This window comes from Oryx dammah, unplaced genomic scaffold (genome assembly GCF_014754425.2).
Source record: "Oryx dammah isolate SB20612 unplaced genomic scaffold, SCBI_Odam_1.1 HiC_scaffold_15, whole genome shotgun sequence".
Lineage (NCBI taxonomy): Eukaryota > Metazoa > Chordata > Mammalia > Artiodactyla > Bovidae > Oryx > Oryx dammah.
Window position 1 is genome coordinate 6,877,051 of NW_024070199.1, and position 22,132 is coordinate 6,899,182.

Below are 22,132 nucleotides of genomic sequence, written 5' to 3' on the forward strand. Positions count from 1 at the left end.
CTGGAGAAGGAAATGGCAACCCAGTCCTGGAGAATCCCATGGACAGAGGAGTCTGGCCAGCTACAGTCCATGGGCTCACAAAGAGTCGGATGTGACTAAGTGATTAACACACACACCTGGTAGTATTTTATATTAATGTCTATTAAATCTTATTCTGAGGCTTCAATTTATGATTCCAGCTTCATTTTAAATCTACTACTTTGCTTATCAAAGTCAAATGTCAGTTTCCCTTAGGATCATGTCCATCTACCTTTGAAAGAGACTCTAAAATCAGTGACAGCTGGCAGTTGGCCGTGGTTGCGGTTAGATTCTAGAGGCTGACTTGGGTTCCCAGCCACAGCCTTCTCACAACACAGCAGAAGAAGAATCTCCTTCCAGTTGGCTATGACAGAGGCTTATATAAGGCAGCGTAACCAAGGGGGTGACTGTTCCACCTTGTTTACAGGTCCAGTCTATACTCAGTGGTCACGTGTCCCAGGAGGTAGAACTCTCATCGACAGCTCTGAGATTTCTGTGTGCCGTAGTGGTTTCCAGGCAGAAACAAGTTTTCTGGAAAGTTTAAGAGCAAACGACATGTAACAACTAAGTGCCCTCTCCATCCTTTTTGACTGCCAAAAAACAAGTTTTACTGGAAGCCCCACCAGCTGACTTCTGCTTATATTTCATTACCACAACTACCACAAGGAAACCAGGAAAATCAAGTTTTCACTATCTACTTGTAATTAGGATTCTATTAGAAAGGAAAAGGAGATGTTACATACTGCATAAATATAATAGCCAGGGCATGAATGGAAATGCCAAATGGAGAAAACAAATCTTGTCTAGTTTAGGAAAAATGGAAGTTAATAATGAAAAATAATCACATAAAAACTCCCACACAGGATTAATCAGTGTTAACATTGTCATATTTCTTAACTACATCGTATTATATGCAACTAAAATTATGAACATTTTTGTGATAAACTCTTTGCAAATATAGTTTAATAACTGTATAATGTTCCATCATAAGGATACACCATAGTGAAAGTGAAGTTGCTCAATCATGTCCAACTCTTTGCGACCCCATGGACCGTAGCCTACCAGGCTCCTCCCTCCATGGTATTCTCCAGGCAAGAACACTGGAGTGGGTTGCCATTTCCTTCTCCAAGGATACACCATAATATCTCATAATTAATTCTCATCAGTTCTTCAGTGCTCAGCTTTCTTACATCTGTACACAACTACTAGAAAAACCCTACATTTGGGTAGATTTCACTATTGTAAATAATGTCATGATGAGTACTTTTTATGTAAAATATTTTATATATTTAAGATTATTTTATTAGACTTTATTTTTAGTCTTGTTGTTCCGTTGCTCAGTCATGTACAACTCTTCATGACCCCATGGACTGCAGCACACCAGGCTTCCCTGTCAATCACCATCTCGTGGAGCTTGCTCAAACTCATGTCCATTGAGTCAGTGATGTCATCCAACCATCTCATCCTCTGTCGCCCCTTCTTCTATTGCCCTCAATCTTTCCCAGCATCAGGGTCTTTTCCAATGAGTCAGCTCTTTGCATTAGGTGGCCAAAGCATTGGAGCTCCAGCTTCAGCATCAGTCCTTCCAATGAATATTGAGGGTTGATTTCCTTTAGGATTGACTGGTTTGGTCTTGCAGTCCAAGGGACCCTCAAGAGTCTTCTCTAACACCACAGTTTGACAGCATCAATTCTACGGTGCTCAGCTTTCTTTACAGTACAACTCTCACATCTGTACATGACTACTGGAAAAACCATAACTTTGACTATATGGACCTTTGTCAGTGAAGTAGAATTTAGTAGAATTACTGAATCAAAAGATGGACTTTTTATGGATCTTATTACATAATTTCATACCTACTTTCCAAAATGATGAGCTAATTTATACTTGCCAACAATGGATAGATGTTTTCATATTTCTATGAAAACACTCTAAAATCCCAATTTTATCATGTCAGTCTGCTTTTTACCTTTGTATCTAAAAAAAATTGCTAAGTATGCCTTTTATGACTTCCTCAAAACTTCTAATAAAAAAAAATGAGGTTAATTGTTTATAAGATCAGAGGTTTGAGTTTTGTGTCATTACATGAAAAACTATTCTTGTTTAGCGTAATCAAATAATTAGTAGTCCTCAAGCACCATTTGAGACAATTAAATTTACCAAGTTCACTTTGCCTCCAACCTACAGCCATCTCGTCCATAGGGCATTATGGTGGGTATTATACTAAACATAATGCAGAAGGCAGTCTTCTGAACATTCAATCTGAAATCTTTATTACAGAAAAAAACAGAGTTAGTCTTTTTGTGTTAGCCTTCTCTGTGTCATCTATTTGTCCCATACCATATTCTTCAAGCATTGGCCTGCCCCTTTGTGATACTACTTTGCTCTGAATAAACTCCAATACTGTGTTTTTCTGGCTTTAGCACTTTCTCCAGGCATGTTCTTAGACTCGGTCTGAGCTTCCTGACCCAATCTGGATGAGTTCAGACCACCCGTGAATCTGTTCTGAGTTCACTTCCCTTCTTCTATCTTTTGTATGTGTTATTTTTAAACCTGATCTTACCTGAGATATTCCTGTAGCCAAACTGGTCTGTTTTAAAGACCTCTTTCCTCTTTCTTCTTCACTGGGTTACTTGTGACTGTATAGTTAGAATCCCTGTTTCTGAGCGTCCTGATCTTATTTTTTCCTAGACTCAGTCTTATGGATAGTTTTCCATCTGTGAGGAAAACCTACATAACTTTCCATTCATTCTCGTCTATTTCTGTTTTAAAGTTCATGAAATATTTATAGATGTACTCTTTCCTTCCTGCTGTATGGGATTCAGGGGTGAAATAAAGATATTAGGACTTCCTACACCATTCATGGTTCAAAATTAATCACTCTTATTTTCTTTGTGCTACACTTTTGAATGTCAGTATTCAAAAATATATACTCTGTATGAAGAACTTAGAAAACAGCTAGAATTCTGAAACAGAAGATAAAAATGATTTGTAATCAAACTACCAATAGATTTCAGTGTTAAGATTTGGTCTGTTTCCTTTCTAATCAGAAATTTGTATATATTAAAAAGAATTTCATCCTATATTTAAGCAATATTTATCCATAAAGTGTCAACCCATAGAATTGGCTTGTTAGATACAGACTTATAGTTACATACATATAATACCAGCAGGAGGAGGAAGGAAAAAAGAAGTAAAAGGTACACAGGATTAACAACAACAACAACAAATTAAACGGTCTTCTGAACAATATTTTACGATGCAAGAAAGCATGTGATACATCTTAAGTGGTTCTCAGGAATAAAGTCAATATTTTTAAAGTTTACATTTGAAATAGAAGCATCCTTTATCTGGAAAAGTTATTGTCCTTTTGAACCTATTTAATTCAGTAGATTTCTATCAAAAAAAGAAACAGAAAATCAGAACTGGGGTTGTTTTAAGCTCCAAGTAGCCTCTTTTGTTCTATTTTATTTTGTTCCAGAAGAAAGTATTCAGTAACTACTTATGCCTTTCTGAAGAGGTATTTCTTGTCAGGTCATTTGTGTTTCAACTTCATTTTTCTCTTTTTTTTTTTGTCCAATATGGGAGCCTCAATTTCCCACTTATTCTGCATATGTTGAAGTTATCAGATGCCACTAGATATGTATCTGACAGCACACAACTTTGTGGAAAAATAGTTTTCTATTTCTTTTACAAATTATACACTGCTTGTATCTGTTTAAAAAGTTCATGCATATATCTGCACTGCTATAGATGATTGCAAATGTCCATAAAACAATATAGTGTTAATAAAAACCACTGAAGGTTTCCTGATATTTGCAGTGATTCTTTCGTGGGCAGTTTTGTGCTTTTACCCCAGGCGTTCCCTTTCAGCTCTCCTTACAGGTTGTCCATAGATAAGTCTCCATCTCCTATGTATTCCATCTCTGAAATCACAGTTTTAGCCCAAAGTGTTCACATGACCTAAATCGGGCTCACTCCTAATACCACTTCTCTTCTGGACAGAGTCGCTTTAGTCTCAAGTGTGAATGCGAGACCGAAGCCAAACTCATCAGTGTTCTCCCGCAAGATTCCTCCAACTGAGATTGAGGGAAGGAGGCTTTTTCTCTTTAGTGCCAAAGCTACAAGGATATAAGCCCAGAGGCTGCTGGCATCTGTCTCCCTCTTTTTTGTGTGTGGCTATGCTGGGTCTTAGTTAAGGTATGCAGGCTCCTCTAGCTGAGAAGGGTTGAGGGGAGGTTAATTGCCCTAAGGCTTGTGGGCTGTGGTTCCTGACTAGGGATCACACCCAATTCCCCTGCATCTGCATTGAAGAGGGTTTCTTAATCACAGAACCTCCAGGGAACTCCTATCTATCTCCCTCTTTATATGGAAAAAAATAGCTGGACAGAGAAAAACAAGCTGACCTGCTGGTGTTTGAGAGCCTAAGGGCATTTTATAAGGGTCTTGGTGTGGACTGAATCTTTTACCAATTCTGTTTCCCCTGGGAGCTAGCCTCCAGAGGACCTAGGCAATTCAATGAGTTCCTGATTTTTGCAAACCAAGAACTCCTGGCTGATCATGTAGATGGAGCACACTCATGCTAGTAATTACTGGTTAAATGAACGTCTCATACTTAAACTTTCCATTTGAGAAATGTTTCCCATTAAGGAAGCATTATTCTTAGGACTCTTATGAATTTAACTACACTAGTCAAGCACTGGAGATGGTATCAAGAGTCATCTTCAGTCCTGTTTGGAAAAAGGCAGAGTATAAATACTCTCCTCCTGTGCCTGATGAAACTGACGTCAGAGAGGAGGCTTGATCCTTTTATAATGTCTGAGCTAATTTGTAGCAGCATCAAGGCTAGGACCAGGGGCCCTTAATTCTCTTGTCTAAAGCTATCCCGAGTTTAAGGGGAACTTCACTATAATAGATTTCAACATAGAGCAGCTCACAGTATTTTTTGTGATTTTTAATCAGTCCATTTTTCTTTCCCTTCCCCTGGCCAGTCCATTCATAAGATACTTGTTGAGCACATACCATGCCAATAGGCCCTGTGTAAGGTGCTGGTAACACTCCCAAATGCATAAAGGGCCACTTTCTCTCTTAAGAATTTTACTATCTGGTGAGAAGGTAAATTTCTAGGAGTCATTGCAATTGTGCCTGACTAGAATTTCAATAGGGAACTGCTATGGATGCACCTAAGAGAACTACCCAGCCCTACCTTGCTCAGGGTGGGGTGAGGCGCTGGTCGGAGAAGACTCACCGGAGGGAATAATCTCAGGATCTCATCATTCCAAACCAGGCCTGTGGCTTACAATTTTGTTATGAGTGTGATCTCACCCTCCTCTGTTAAAGTCATGTTAAAACAAAAAGTAAAAACAAACGAACAAAAGAAAACATGTCAGAATTTCCATAATGGTCTATTGGCTAAGACTCCACACTCCAATGCAAGGAGCCTGGGTTCGATTCCTGGTCAGGGAACTGGATCCCACATGCTGCAAGTAAGGGTTTGCGTGCCACAGTGAAAGATGCTGGAGTGTTGCAACTAAGAACTGGCCCAGTCAAATAAAAAAAAATAACAAACAAACAAAAGCATGTACTTCTTTTCAGGTGAGGCTCAGAAAAATGGAAAAAGGCAAAAATGGAGGCAGCACTCCCTAGGAAAGGGTTAAAAAAGCCACCAGTATAACACAAAATCCGGTAATAAGTGTCTCTACCCACCCAGCCCTCCAGAGGCCACCACAGCCACTCCCATTTATTCTACCACTGCTCTCAATCAAAAGTTGCCAAATTGTGCAAAGAGGAACACCAGCCCTGTGAGACAGAGCCTGAGATCAGTGTTCTATGATCAGATAAGTTCACAGACTCCTGCATACTCATTCTCTGCTTGGAGATAGGAGGGGGGAAGGGGAACAGCTTGCTTCTTTCTAAGCCTCCCCTCCCAACCTGAATCTGCCTGAGGAATCCTGTGATAAAGAAACATTATGAATTATTTTTAACTTAACATGCCTAAAATTATTTAACCGTAGATGCTTTTTTCCCCCGGTACCACCTTACAAAACTGCAAAACTGCAAAACTGCTTTAAGATAGTTTACTCTGACAAAGAAGTATGTTTGTCCCTTCAAACATTCTCATATAAAACTTACTATGCAATGTTGGATTATTTCCAAAGTGTTGTATTTTCTTCTCAGGTGCTCTTGCGTGCCTAAACTATTGCTGCGTTCTTTCAAATATCTCATCTCATCTTATACACATTCACAACAACCTTGCAAAACTATCATTATTTTAATCACAGATTATAGGTAAAGTAATTGAGGTACAGAATGAGGAGAGTGAGGTTATGGTGACTTCTCTGAGGTTACTCAGCTAGCACTGATGGAGCTAGTATAGTTCTGAGTCTTTCTACCACACTGTTCCTCTTCAATAAATACATGCGCAAGTAATAAACATTGAAAATAACTAAAAGATTCTAAAACTGGGTAACGTACTTGAATTTCATCCAAAAATTCAAAGCAGAACGCAATGGAATCCTTGTGAATCAGGTAGACACCAGCAGCTATATTCTTCCAAATGAATTGTGTTTGGCAGATACAGATGGAATAAGAATAACCCAAGCAAAACACACGGAGGGAATGGCCTGTGGCTTAACTCAACTGGAACTTAGCCAAGTGAGGAGAACCGGAGGAGAGGAGACAACAGAGTCAAGGCGTGGCTGAGCTGGCTGGCCCTCAAGGGTCAAGGGTCAAGGGTCAAGTATCAGGGTCTGCACTGATTCTGAGCAGGCAGTGGGAGCCAACTCAGAGTTTTTGAGCTGGGAATGGGATTGAGGCATGACCATCAGTACACTTTAATGAGAGTGGTCAGGAGACAATCTGGCAGGAACATGGAGGACGCTTGCCGTGGGAAAAAACCGAAGGCCTATGATCAGAGAAGAGAGGCGATTACACAGGGCTGACTCAGGCTGAAATGTCAGAATCTGATTGTGAGAAAGGAGCATATCACCGTCCTCATCTCAAAGCAGGGGCGGAAGAGGCCTGGGCTAATGAGATAGTCACAGCCTGGCTGACTCCGTAGTGTAAGAAAGCACAGAGTGTAGACTTTGATGAATAGTGCCTGGTCCCTGGAGAGTGCTCAATGATTATTTGCTGAAAAATGAATTATTTCGTTTAGTTACATGATCTTTCAACATTACATGATAGGAACTTCAAATTGATGTATCACCTCCTTTTTTTTTTTTCCTATTACAAGTGTGTAGAAGGAAGAAAAGGATAATGTTATTCCACATCAGGAAGAGAAAAAATTATATAGCAGATGCAAAGTACTGCCTCAGCGAGGTGGCCCAGGCTAAGAATGACTTGATATCTGACTGAGGAATTTAGGAGTTAGACATCAGGGGTTAGTGGCAAAGAGTAGACATAGATTCTAGGGTTGGGGCCACAGTTCTGGTAGCTAGCTTGCATCATGACCTTCCTAATATAAAAAGGGGATGGAAAGATGGATTTGTTTAGTTTTATCCACATATTCACTTTCACTCATAGTTCTTTTCTCTATATTTTCACCCAAGAGAGTATTATTCTAAACAGAGGATGTTTAAAAGCTCCTCTGTGCCCCCCTGGAGGAGAGCATGGCAACCCACTCCAGTATTCTTCCCTTGAGAATCTCATGGACAAAGGAGGCTGGAGAGCTATAGTCCACAGGGTCACAAAGAGTCGGACAGGACTGAAGCGACTTAGCATGCACACACTTGTTTCTGTATGTTTTCACTTGTTTCTGTATGTTTTCTATAAGAGAACATTATTTTAAACAGAGGATGTTGCAGCCATCAAACCATCACATTACAGCCACCTGCACAGTAGGCCCTGAGGGATCTCAGGGTAGAAATGGGATGCCCTCCACTTAGCAGTCAGCTACTGCAGCCACCCTTGAGGAGACTCAGGATGAAAAAGCCCAGGATATTGGCCCCAGACAGCTGATGTGCATATCAAAGGAATAATTCGATTGAGCCCAGACCCTTGCATTTTCCCATACATAGAAAAACGCTAAATTCCTTCACTTGCGATATCTGGTTTTCCTTAGTTAACAGTAATTTTTTGACGTTCTAACTACCTGATTATTGTTGCAAAACCTTCTATGTATCCAGACTTCTCCTTTCCATCTTCAGAACAGCCGCTCAGAGCTATCAAGAGGCTATGTCCTGGGTTTACGTCCTCAGTTTGGCCTGCAAACACAGCATCATTCTCAACTTTACAACATTTCAGTTTTCTCAGCTCTTAACTTTTCATTCCAACAATACTTTCTAAAAAAGTAAAGATTTCAAACTCTCTACTAAAAAGTGAGTTGAGGGCTGGATAAAAGGAGCATATGTAAAGAAAAGATAAACTAAATAAATTTTTCAGCTAGAATTGACCTTCCATTCAGTTTCATAAAAGTTCTTAAGAGGAGATGATGATATTAAAATAATTTTGTATAATATAGTCATTAAAATACATAATGTTACCCACCTTCTACTTTTTGCCCCAAATAAGATATTTCTAATCATGCTAATTCTGTCAAGTGGGTGTTATTCTCTCTAAATTGCAGGTAAGGTCCAGAAAAATTAAGTATTTTTCTAAGAAGTTCACCTACTTATTAAATAGCATAGGTCACCTGAAATAGTTTTTGAAGCAACAAGATATGAAGAGTTATTTTTAAAAGAGAAAAGTCAGTACTCTGACATAGGTCCACTCGACTGCAAAGCCTTTAGCAGTTCAGCTCAATTTTTATAAACTGGTTCAGTCAGTCTTCCTTCATTTTACCTAAAAAGAATTGTGTCAAATTGTAGCTGGAACACAAGATAGGAACAGGCAGTTTGACTTGTGAAGTAAATTCTGTTGTGTATATGTTTTCCTTTTTACCCCCTGCAGAAATACCTCACATCTGAAATTATCTTCAGGTTGAAACCTGAACTTGTTGCTGTTCTGAGGGCCTCCTTGATTAGGTCATGCATTCCTTACCCAGTATCTTCCAAGTGCCTACTACTTGCAGGCACTGTGCTAGACACTAGGCGACAGCAGTAAGCCCCCAGGAGCCTCCTGTGCTGTGAAAATACGGACAAACAAGCCATCATAGTGACTAGCGATAGGTGCCCACATAGGGGGCACTTGTCTCAGCCCGGGGGAGTTAGAGGCAACTTCTTATGAAAGTGATCACTGAAGAATGACCTAAAGGGAGAAGGTGAAGAGAGACAGATTCAAAAACGGAGCATGTATTCATCTGAGGGCATATGTGTGATGTCTAGGTGCTTCCTCTGTGCATATCATTTAATCTAACAGTTACCTTATCAACCATAGTTGTTATTAGCCTCATTTTACAGACTAAGCAAAGGAGGCTCAGGCTTTGGACTTTCCCTTGGCCCTGCAGTAAATGGCAACCAAGTTTCCAAGTTTGACTCCAAGCCTCATTCTCTTTCCATTACTTCCTGGGACGGCAATGTTCTAGTCTCAGTTCTCTACTTGGCACATAGAGATATCAGAATGGAAACCTTTAATCATGGTAGAAATGTCCGACTCTGTGAGCCCATGGACTGCAACCCGCCAGGCTCCTCTTTCCATGGGATTCTCCAAGCAAGAATACCGGAGTGGGTTGCCGTTTCCTTCTCCAGGGCATCTTCCTGCCCTAGGGATTGAACTCGTGTTTCCTGCTTGGGAGGCAAATTCTTTACTACTGTGCAAGATAAGAGCTTGGTTGCTCAGTCCTGTCTGACTCTATGCAACCCCGTGGACTGTAGCTGGCCCACCAGGCTCCTCTGCCCATGGAATTTTCCAGGTTCCAGGAAATCTTCCCAATCCAGGGATCAAACCCGTGTCTCTTGTCTCTTGCATTGGCAGGTAGATTTGTCACCAGTAGCGCTACTTGGGGAACTAAGAGGTAGCCTGTGTGATGCCAGGAACGTCACTTCCCTCCTCTGTTGTCTTAATTTCCTAATGCATCAAAGTCAGGCTGAATTAGTGCATCACCTAAATTAGTGATGTCTAATTTCCCTCTCTCTTTAATACTGGGTGGTTCTCTATAAACTTGGAGATGCTCCATGGCTGGACTGGGGCTCTAGGTGCTGGGAGAGGGATGAGAGGGAGATAAGGAGAAAGGGCTGGAAGGTAGGAGGCCCTGGGACTGTAGGAAAGCGGGGAGAAAGAAGGTGTGAAATGGACTTTTACATCGAGTGTGTGAGGGACACGGGCTGAACTTGGGTGACGGTGGGGATAGGGGAGTTATTGTCAGAGGGACACGGTCTTTGGAGCTGATCTTATCTGTGAATGTTCTCTTCCTTCATATGTCCATGCTGACAATGGGACTCTATCCTGTGTTGAAATCAGTGACAATATGATTCCACCCGTCCTTCCCAGTGCCCATTAGGTAGACCAAAGTCTGATATCTTTCAGATCTGTCTTCCTTTCATTGAGAACATGTGGCAAAATGCAAAACTATGGGCTCTGGACTGAGGTAGACCCTTGCTTGGGCCCTTACAAACTGTCAGCCGGGAACTATAAGACATTAATGAGAAGAAGAAGAGAAGATATAGAACCTTTGAGGATTGGATTGGAAGCCAGATTTTGCTCCTTGCTGTCTTTGAGACCTTGACTATGTCCTTTTAGCCACTCTGAACTTCACTTTCCTGTTCTCTCAAATAACGTCAATACTTCCCATCTCGGCTTTGTCGTGAAGATTATATGAAATTCCAGCTTCTGAGAACAAGGTCTGAGATGTAGGGTTCAGTTTAGAGGAGTCTCAGGAGAAGCTCATGACTGCCAGTGGGAGGAAGTACTTGCCCAAAGGCAGGGAGGAGTGGTCTAGGGGGTGAGGGAAGAAAACGCGCTGTACACGCAGAAATATTGGTGTCAATCACGCTTGCCCCACATTAGACTGGACCGACAGTCAATGGGAGCTCGCAGAAGGTTTGGCACTTATGCACTCCATAAACAAGCACTGGATCTTCTTAGAGAAAGTATTTTCAAAGCACTTGTTCTGCGTAAGACTTCTTGCACTGGCATTATTATCTGGTGGGCCATCTGCTCTAATTAAAATTTCACGGAGCTGAGGAATTTAGTACCCTAACCTCAGAGTGCCTGGTACACTTGGTGTGTTGGAGGGTGATGTATTTGGAAAGATTAGAGGAGGATGAATTCTCTGCCAGCTTCTAACGAAGCAGAAGTGAAGGTTTTCTGCTAGGATGTTTTTGCTTTCTGGCACCGGGGGGTCAGAGATTAAATAATTTGCCACCAGACAGATGTTCTAAAGAGCTAATTAAAAAAACTGACACGTACCCAAGACCTCAGATAGTTAGATTTATATGCCTTTCTCTCTGGGAAGATCAAAATCACTGCAGCTTAAAATCGCTGCACTCAATGCTATTTCCAGAGAGTTCACAATTGAAATGAAAGGAGCATCTTTAAAGACATTCTTAATGATATGATATGTGTCTCTTAATGATATGAGTGTGTCTGAAATCTGAAGGCACATTTCAAAGAAGTGGAAAATCTTAAAAACAAAAAAAATGCCCATGCTGGGCCTCATCCCTGGCAACAACTTTTCTTGAACTCTCTGAATGAATATGCAGCCGGGATTGTGTACTGCTGATTTAGAAATAAAACTACTTTAATATCTGTTCTAATCTTGGAGATAAGGTCATGTCATATATGGGAGCAGGATAGAAAATGGAGTTAGGCCTATTTGGTTAGAATGACAGATTGGCCAAGCTCTTATTCTGTTCTAGTTAAGTTACTTAACCTTGGTAAAGGTTAAAGTTTCCTTACCTTTAAAATATGGCTGTTAGTTCTTTAATAGATTATTGTAAGGATTGGATGTGAGCAGTGTGTCCATAAGTAAAGCACCTGCTATACGCCCAACACAGAGTGGACACTCAATAATACTATGGTAGTTACCACCTTTTTTTTTTTTTTTTTTTTTACTAAAATGCTTTGTTGGCCATTTTAAGCCTACTTCTCGGGGCAAGCGCATTGATATAAATGAAAAGATGCTGAGCAGAAATGTGAAGATGAGCACACATCTACCTAAAGTAGTCAGCATCGTAGACCACCTTGTCATACTGCAAATACATAAAGAAATCACAGCCAGATTCAGTCTAAGTGAATGTGTCTTGGAAGTCATAGGAGCGATAAATTACCTTTACTGCGAAAGATCCTCCTGAAAGTGTTGTTAAAACTCTCTAGAAGAAATGTCAATAAAAATTCCTAGGTAGTATTTTGCACTTAAACCAACAGCTGATTCTCAACAATCACCTAGAAAGTGTGGGCCTGGCTGTGTCTACTTGGCTGCCAAGAAGCACAGTCAGTTATATCACAATATAATTGCCCCAAAGGTCCAAACCTATAGTTTTATCAGGCAGGGTTTGATTGTTCATGCTCATGTTTCACAGAAATGGGAGAGGGAAGTTAGTTCTGTATTGCTCTCCCTTCTGCTAGTCTAGACTTTGGCTGTGACTTTAAGAGTGAACAGAAAGACAGAAGGACCAGCAGGGCAGAGCAGCCGTGCCTGAGGCCCCGACCCCAACTTCTTACCCTTTTAAGGATGGAAATGAATGCCCTGTTTATACTGTGCTCCTTTATTTCTTTGGGGAAAATACTTAGGGGGAGTTGAGATAAGGCTGTGCCCTAAACGCCATACAGCTTGCCTTTTTGCAGTTGGTATATTATAGAGATCATGGCAAACATTGGTGTTTACTGTTCGCCTTAGACTCACATCTGGCTGTGGGCCAGCCACCTGCCCCTTCTCAATCTCAGTTTCCTCAGCTGCAAAGTAAAGGCATAGAATACACACATTATCATGTTCTCCTGATGATTAAATGAGGAGAATATGTAGATAAATGGCCGAGAAAAGAAGAGAAGCTAAAGGCAAAGAGAAAAGGAAAGATATACCCATGTGAATTCACCTGCATGGCGGGAGACCTGGGTCCGATCCCTTGGTTGGGAAGATCCCCTGGAGAAGGGAAAGGCTACCCACTCCAGTATTCTGGCCTGGAGAATTCCATGGACTGTATAGTTCACGGGGTCACAAAGAGTCCGATATGACTGAGCAACTTCACTTTCACTTTCACCCATCTGAATGCAGAGTTCCAAAGAATAGCAAGGAGATATAAGGAAGCCTTCCTCAGTGATCAGTGCAAAGAAATAGAGGAAAACAATAGAATGGGAAAGACGAGAGATCCCTTCAAGAAACTTAGAGATACCAAGGGAATATTTCATGCAAAGATGAGCACAATAAAGGACAGAAATGGTATGGACCTAACAGAAGCAGAAGATATTTTGAGGAGGTGGCAAAAATACACAGAACTATACAAAAAAGATCTTCATGACCCAGATAACTACGATGGTGTAATAACCCACCTAGGGCCAGACATCCTGGAATGAGAAGTCAAGTGGGCCTTAGGAAGCATCACTACAAATAAAGCCAGTGGAGGTGTTGGAATTTCAGTTGAGTTATTTCAAATCCTGAAAGATGAGCTGTGAAAGTGCTGTACTCAATATGTCAGCAAATTTGGAAAACTCAGCAGTGGCCACAGGACTGGAAAAGGTTGGTTTTCACTCCAATCCCAAAGAAAGGCAATGCCCAAGAATGTTCAAACTACTGCACAATTGTATTCATCTCACATGCTTGCAAAGTAATACTCAAAATTCTCCAAGCTGGGCTTCAACAGTACATGAACCGTGAACTTCTAGATGTTCAAGGTTGTTTTAGAAAAGGCAGAGGAACAAGAGATCAAACTGCCAACATTCACTAGATCATCAAAAAAACAAGAGAATTCCAGAAAAACATCTACTTCTGCTTTATCAATTATGACAAAACCTTTCACTGTTTAGATCACAACAAACTGTGGAAAATTCTGAAAGAGATGGGAATACCAGACCACCTGACCTGCCTCCTGAGAAATCTGTATGCAGGTCAGGAAGCAACAGTTAGAACTGGACATGGAACAACAGACTGGTTCCAAATAGGGAAAGGAGTACGTCAAGGCTGTACATTGTCACCCTGCTTATTTAACTTATATGCAGAGTGCATCATAAGAAATGCTGGGCTGGATGAGGCACAAGCTGGAATCAAGATTTCTGGGAGAAATATTAGTAACCTCAGATATGCAGATGACATCACCCTTATGGCAGAAAGTGAAGAGGAACTAAAGAGCCTCTTGATGAAAGTGAAAGAGGAGAGTGAAAAAGTTGGCTTGAAACTCAACATTCAGAAAACTAAGATCATGGCATTTGGTCCCATCACTTCATGGCAAATAGATGGGGAAACAATGGAAACAGTGACAGACTTTATTTATTTATTTATTTTGGCTCCACAATCACTGCAGATAGTGACTGCAGCCATAAAATTAAAAGACACTTGCTCCTGGGAAGAAAAGTTATGACCAGCCTAGACAGCATATTAAAAAGCAGAGACATTACTTCACCAACAAAGGTCCATCTAGTCAAAGCTATGGTTTTTCCAATAGTCATGTATGGATGTGAGAGTTGGACTATAAAGAAAGCTGAGCACTGAAGAACTGATGCTTTTGAACTGTGGTGTTGGAGAAGACTCTTGTGAGTCCCTTAGACTGCGAGGAGATCCATCCAGTCTGTCCTAAAGGAAGTCAGTCCTGAATATTCATTGAAAGGACTGATGCTGAAGCTGAAACTCCAATATTCTGGCCGCCTGATGCGAAGAACCGACTCATTGGAAAAGACACTGATGCTGGGAAAAACTGAAGACAGGAGGAGAAGGGGATGACAGAGGATGAGATGGTTGGATGGCATCACCGACTTGATGGACATGAGTTTGAGTAGGCTCCAGGAGTTGGTGATGGACAAGGAAGACTTGTGTGCTACAGTCCATGACATCCCAAAGAGTCAGACATGACTGAGCAACTGAACTGAACTGAACTGCTCCTTGGAAGAAAAGCTGTGGCCAACCTAGACAGCATATTAAAAAGCAGAGACATTACTTTGCCAACAAAGATCTGTCTTGTTAAAGCTATGGTTTTTCCAGTAGTCATGTATGGATGTGAGAATTGGACTATAAAGAAAGCTGAGCGCCAAAGACTCGATGCTTTTGAACTGTAGTGTTGGAGAAGACTCTTGAGAGTCCTTTGGACTCCACGGAAATCAAACCAGTCCATCCTAAAGGAAATCAGTCCTGAATATTCATTGGAAGGACTGATTCCAAACTAAAGTCCATCACCAACTTGATGGACATGAGTTTGAGTGCGCTCTGGGAGTTGGTGATGGACAGGGAAGCCTGGTGTGCTGCAGTCCATGGGGTGACAAAGAGCTGGACACGACTGAGTGACTGAACTGAGATGTAGATAACATTTATTAAATGTATGCTATGTCCTCTTCACTGTTCTAAGTGTCTTGCATGTTGTAAGTATTAACATGTATTAACTTACAATCATCTGTAAAATAGATTCCCTTTACAGATGGGGAAACTAAGGTGGGGAGTGGTTGAAAGAGTTTTGCACCAGAAAGGGAGCTGCAGTGTTTGGCTTCAGGCTTGCGCCATGTGTATTATATCCTGTGCTGTTTTGTGGAATGCACATGGTCAGTATAGTGCTTGCTCCTCTTCCTGGCTTCCTCTGATAGGCTCCAATCTGAAATAGATGTGCCGTGGCAACCATGGTACACATAACAAGTATTTCCCAAGTGCTCACTGATAAATTAAGTAATTAAAAAGAGTACAAAGGGTCCAGCGCTTCCCTGATGGCCTACTGGTAAGAAATCCACCTGCCAATGCAGGAGACATGGGTTTGATCCCTCGGTCAGGAAGATCCCCTGGAGAAGGAAAGGATAAGCCACTTCGGTATTCTTGTCTGGAGAATTCCATGGTTATAGAAGCCTGGTGGGCTACAGTTAATAGGGCTGCAAGAGTTGGACATGACTTGGTGACTAAACCACAACCACCCAAGGGTCCATCTAGTTTTGTCTAGTAATGGATTTGTATTGAATTGTGTGTTTTGATACTTCACTTGCAAAGAAATCTCAGTGGCTCTATCTGGCCGAGTTTTCATTCAAGGCTCATAGTAGCCAGGTTCCAGACGCCCTTTTCAACCTTATTATACCTCTGCTGTTTACCTTGCTAGTATAAGGTCTCACAAGGACAGACTTTAGCATTGTCTTTGTATGCCTCGTACTTAGAAGCAATCTAAGATTGCTTAGATTGAATGATTGAATGACTGTGAGTCATCATGAATTGCTACCCTTGTTCCCAGGTACAATCTAAAAGCAGGCACGGCCACTCCTGGGCTCTGACGGTTTCCTTAGTCTAGAGCCCCATCCTCCATAATCTCACATCCTAGTCCCGACACCACCAGCTAATGTGTTAAAAGCCACAGTTTCCCTGGCATCATCTTATCTTTTACTAAAACGACCCTGCTAGGCTGCCACTAATTTGGCTTAAGTTTTAGTTGTTTTTCTCATGAGGATGATGGATTTTCATTCATTTGTCCATACTTCACTCTCTTCATTAGTAGATTTTGCCAATTTATGCTTTACAATGAAAGAACCCTATTTTACTGGCAAGTTAATATAGGAGTGGAGGTTTAAAAATACTACTGTCAAATCTAACTTATATTGCTTATCCAGGAGGGCCCTTTTTAATGCATAAAACTAGCTTTATGAAAGAGAAAGGATCTAAGATTTATTTTGCACCCACTGGTCCTAACATTGTAGTAAGAACTTTTGTTATTGCTCTTGATTTTGAAAAGTTGAAAAAGGAATAAAACTTGGTAAGAGCCAGGCTTTGATGTCAGCAACATCTGGTTGTGAATTCTGGCCCTCAAACCCTTCTGCTGTATGATCTTGGCACTGGGAGGAGTCTCTTAATCTCTCTAAATTTAAGTTGTCTTACCTGTGAACAGATATGATATCCCACATTTTATATTTGTGACTGAGCAGGCAGCATGTGCATTATCATCAAGACTGTCACATAGATGAGGAAAGGGAGGCCCAGGGACACGAATTCTGGCTCTCCAGCTTCCAGTCCAATGGCAGGACTGCACTGCTCCGGCCACTCTGAAGTTGGGTGTGAACACATGACTTTCATGGGGCAATGAAATGGGAGGATAAACGCTGTGTCTCCCTTTCACTTTTCTCCGGAAGCAATAAGAGCCAGTGCTCAATTCACCATGTTCTTTTCTCCCTGCTTCTGCAAGCATGGCAAGCACGGAGATGGAATTTCTCTTGGCCTAGGTTGATGGCGGAAAAGCCAGGTATCCTATGATGCATGTAGGATGAGTGACAGTTATGACTTTGTTGCTTTAAGCTGCTGATTTGGGGGTGTGAATGAATTCTGGTATAAAAACCAGTAAGACCAACAACAACATCACAAACAAACAAAAAAACAACCAGAACTTCACCTTGTTTTAGATTTAGAAACCCTCAGAGGAATTTTTATTAAGGCTCTATTGAATGGGAGAGGTTTGTTGTTTGTGGAACTCGAAAAGTTACCGTAAGCTTTCATAGCAAGTGAACTCAGGGTTGAGCTTGAATGACCAAAAACGTGTTAAGGAATATTTACAAAACAAATCCATATATTTACTTTTGTGAAAGACTAAAATGTAAAGTTCTTAGAAGGCATCAACGAGAGTGAGGGGAATAGAAAGAGGATGCATGGGACAGGGTTTGCAGCTGCTGCTGCTGAGTCGCGTCAGCCGTGTCCGACTCTGTGCGACCCCAGGGATGGCAGCCCACCAGGCTCCCCCGTCCCTGGAATTCTCCAGGCAAGAACCCTGGAGTGGGTTGCCATTTCCTTCTCCAATGCATGAAAAGTGAAAGTGAAGTTGCTCAGTCCTGTCCGACTCCTAGCGACCCCATGGACTGCAGCCTACCAGGCCCCTCCGTCCACGGGATTTTCCAGGCAAGAGTACTGGGGTGGGTTGCCATTGCCTTCTCCGGGGACAGGGTTTAGAAAGAGATATTTAAATACTGCCCTTTGTTTCATATAAATCTCTGCGCTAGTGTTATTCTAGAATACTGAATACTAAAAGCTGTTTTCTCCCCTTAGGAAAATATCAACATCGATGAGGCCTCCAGATGCCTGGTGAAACATATACTTGCCAATGAGTGTGACCTGATGGAGTCCATTCAGCCTGACATCGTGAAGCCGCATCTCACATCGCCCAGGGTTGTCAGCTGCTCCAGCTGTTCCAAATCCTAGTAGGGTCCTGTGCTGGAGTATGGTGGTGGGAGGAATCCATCATCTCATGAATTGTGTCTCAAATCCTACCATCTTGGATAAATGTCAGGATGGGGATACACCTGGGGCAAGCCAAAGACCTATGCCTATAACTTTCTTTCCTCCAAGAGAAATAGCAAATCTTCCTTTTTATGTTTTTTTTTTTTCCCACCACAGCATCAGCACAGTGTTTACAAGCTTTTAAAATATTTAGTCTGTTACAAAATTCTGCCTTGTAGCTGACTGTAATTCTGCACAAACAGAGTTGGCCCTATTATTTGCCTCTTTGGGTCAGCCAGGGCCTCAGGTCTGAAAGAGAAAGGGGACAAGAACAGACTAGCTGTCAAGTTAAGCGCTGGCTTTCACTTTGCCCCTGGTGTCTTTGTCCAGACCTCAGTACATCCTCTGCTGCTCTGACAGGCCTATTAAGTAGAAGCTGTCCTTTCTCCAGAGATGACCTCCATTCCCAGCAGACCTGGAGCTGTCTCTGATTTAGCTCTTCAGAGTCTTGGACACAGGCTTCCTGTGCTTTCGTTGCTTTTATTGTCAACTGCCGTGCCCTGAATGTTGGTTTCTCTGAAAACTTTATGAAAAGACCTCCCCTGGTACATGCCTTTCTGTTAGCTTTCTCTAACCCAAGCTGTGGGACTCTTCTGTATGTGTAATATATATTATATATATTTTCACAAGTGAAAAATAAAACATGAAAAGATGCTGTTTCCTTATTTCTGCAAGTGCTTCAAGTTTCTCAGTATTCTGAACTTTTTTTTTTTTGACTGTGTGTCCATTGTTCTCTCGACCCATTTCTAAAATTTAATTTCAAAAAAGGGATGTGAGGGACACATTTAAAGGAAGGGTACTGTTACAACTGAGATGAGTAATGCATCTCATCGGTATCTACGGTTCATATTGGCATGTAGGCCAAGAGTGCAAGCAGTGTTTCTACACAATTTTTGGTTAAGCAGGGGAATATATTTTCATATATTCTGGTCAGGAAAGCTGCCAAACCGATCAACATACAGAGAAACAACTGAAACACGCATGTTGATATCTTGCTTTACACGATGGTTGTGGTGCAGGTACGCTGCAGGTAGCTACTACTCTTGAAGGGCGTTAGTTTTCATTGATGTTGATAATATACTCATAGGAACTTGGTAACAGATGTTTTTTGGGGTGTCCTACCCATATTATCTTGGCATTCATTGTCTCCATAAATACCAACCACACTGCTTCCTATTATTCGTGCTTGTGATCCTTTCCCTAAGGGCATTCTCTGGCCCCCGGAACTCGTGATCCATGAGGCAGGCAGGCCAGTGAGTTAATATCTCCAGAGCATCCCTCAACCAATGACAGCAAGGATTGGGGGATAAATACCTTAGGTTCTTTTTCTTTCAGGAAGATCAGTTCTGAGCATGCTCTCTGCAGTCTCTTAGACGCCCACAGTGGGATTAATAGCGCTTGGCTCCCATAGGGGAGACCTTCCCACCTGCCTCATCATTTATGGTCTTTATTTCATCCTTATTGGCTTTCATACTTATTAGCTTCATTTCCTTCCTTCCTCACTGCCTCACTCTTCTCCAAGTGCTTCCTGGGTCACTTTCTAGATAAGCTACTTTCACTCAAATCCTTGTTTCAGGGCCTTATGGTAGAAACCAAAACCTGCCCAAGTTAGTTGAGACAGAAGTGGTTTAGGAAGCTGAGGCTTGACACCAGCTTTTGAATCAGATGACTCACTACCTAGGTGGTAGCAAGGACCCCCTTACTGGTGGATAATATGGGGGAACCAGTCCCTGGCCAGTTACAGCATCATAATTATTAACAGTCTCATCAGGTGGACTGAGATAGAATATAGTCAAAAGTAAATCTTATATTGCTCTTGTGTTGGAAAGACATGCAATTGCAGAGTTCATTAACTTCCATGAAACTCTACAAGGGGAAAAAAAAATTACAGGCTTGTGTCAGTCAACACTCGACTCGAGATTTGGTGTAAAAATTTAAAGACTTCCAATCAGCAATCAAAGTGACCCTCACTTCCTTCAGCTCCAGGATAGACCATGCTGAAAATCAGGCCTAAGATTTGATTTTAGGAAAAGAAAAATATAAAGGAGGCCAAGTTCACAGAGCTAGCAAGGCTTCTCCACTAAAATCAGGGTCTTTATAGGGAAAGAGTTGGATGCTGAAACATGTGAGGAAACATTTGGGTAGATGCTTTTAAGAGGCTTGAACCCAGAGAGTCTTCTGAAACTCTGCTCCAGAAAAAGAGGCCCTTACCCTCTCCTGTGGAGAACAGCCGGTTACCACGTTAAAACTCCACCTCAGCAGGATGTTTTATAAGGTGATGTTTGCTTGGCGTGCTGCGATTCATGGGGTCGCAAAGAGTCGGACACGACTGAGCGACTGAACTGAACTGAACTGAACTTCCCTTCTCAAGCTCTGCTCCCACCTCCCTTCATTGCCTCTAGACAAATAACTAGGATCAAATCTCAGTATGACTTGAGTGGAAAAGTATGATCCATGTTTCAAGATGAGATGGATTATTAATCAAATGAACTATTGAACCTGGCTAATGATTGCTTCTAGGAATCAGGAGGATATTCTGAGGAACTGGTCTGGAGACACTGGATCAGAGAGGACAGAACGTAAGATCAGGTAACAATCTGTTTGAGAGCACTCTTATATGAGTTAATTTTTAACATTCTGGCAAGTACACCTGGAGCTGATCCCAACATGCTACTGGAATAGCCCTTAAAAGCTTGGAAATGATGTTGGCCTAAAATAAATGGTGTGGTTATGCCAGAACCACCTTGGCAAAGCACTGGAGAAGAGTTCCAAGGTCTCGGAGAGGTGGGCATGTTATAATGTATTTATTCTGTAATGTCAAAAAAACTACCAACTGATTATGTTCCCTGGGAGAGCCCAGATGACACTCGCTTCTCTAGAAGAATAAGGTTGTTTAGTCAATAAAGTGAAAGTGAAGTCGCTCAGTCATGTCCGACTCTTTGCGACCCCATGGACTGTAGCCTACCAGGCTCCTCCCTCCATGGGATTCTCCAGGCAAGAGTACTGGAGTGGGGTGCCATTTCCTCCAGAGGATCTTCCCGACCCAGGGATCGAACCCAGGTCTCCTGCATTCCAGACAGATGCTTTAACCTCTATGCCACCAGGGAAAGTCATGCCCAAATCTTTGGTGACCTCATGGACTGTAGCCCACCAGGCTCCTCTGTCCATAGGATTTCCTAGCAAGAAGCCTGGAGTGGGTTGCTGCTTCCTTCTTCAGGGGATCTCCCCCACCCAGGGATCAAATTCACATCTCCTGCATTGCAGGTGGGTTCTTTACCACTGAGCCACCAGGGTGGTCCCCCAAAACCAATAAGGCATATCCCCAAAAGAGGGATGCCAACTTCAGTGAGAAGGTCAGTGGTGCCTGTTCCCTGTAATCCAGTCTTGAGACTGCATGGTTCAAAATGTGGTTGTACTATTAAGTGATACTGTTTGTGTAGTGCTGAGTCCTAGGTAGCTATCATCAAAAGGGAGAACAAAGCCTTCTGCTATCACTTTCAATAATCCAGTTAAGAAAGTGGGCTTCCTGTCCTACTGTGTAGCCCAGGGAACTATATTCAATGTCCTGTGATTAGTCATAATGGAAAAGAGTATAAAAAAGAATGTATATATTTATAACTGAATCACTGTGCTGTACGGCAGAAATTAACACAACATTGGAAATCAACTATGCTCCAATAAAATAAATTGGGGAAAAAAAGGAAAAGAAAGTGGTCTTCCCCTTTTTATAACTTCAGGTTTTGCTGGGTTAGAACTCTTGATAGTTCCACCAGGGGACACAGGAAATCTACAACTTTGGCAGCAGCCTGATCGTTCTTGGCTCTTATGCCAAGCAGTGGCCAGCAGTCAGAGAAGGCAGTTACT

General features: G+C 41.8%; 1 protein-coding gene across 1 annotated transcript in view; it reads left to right on the plus strand.

Annotated features, from left to right (window-relative positions):
* The window catches only part of RAB38 (RAB38, member RAS oncogene family), a 63,132-nt gene extending 44,186 nt beyond the window's left edge, over positions 1-18,946 (plus strand). Inside the window, exon 3 of the mRNA XM_040256529.1 lies at positions 18,038-18,946. Within this exon, the coding sequence (XP_040112463.1) occupies positions 18,038-18,190 (153 nt within the window). The 3' untranslated portion in view covers positions 18,191-18,946. The remainder of the gene's footprint in view (positions 1-18,037) is intronic.
* Positions 18,947-22,132: the final 3,186 nt, after the last annotated feature.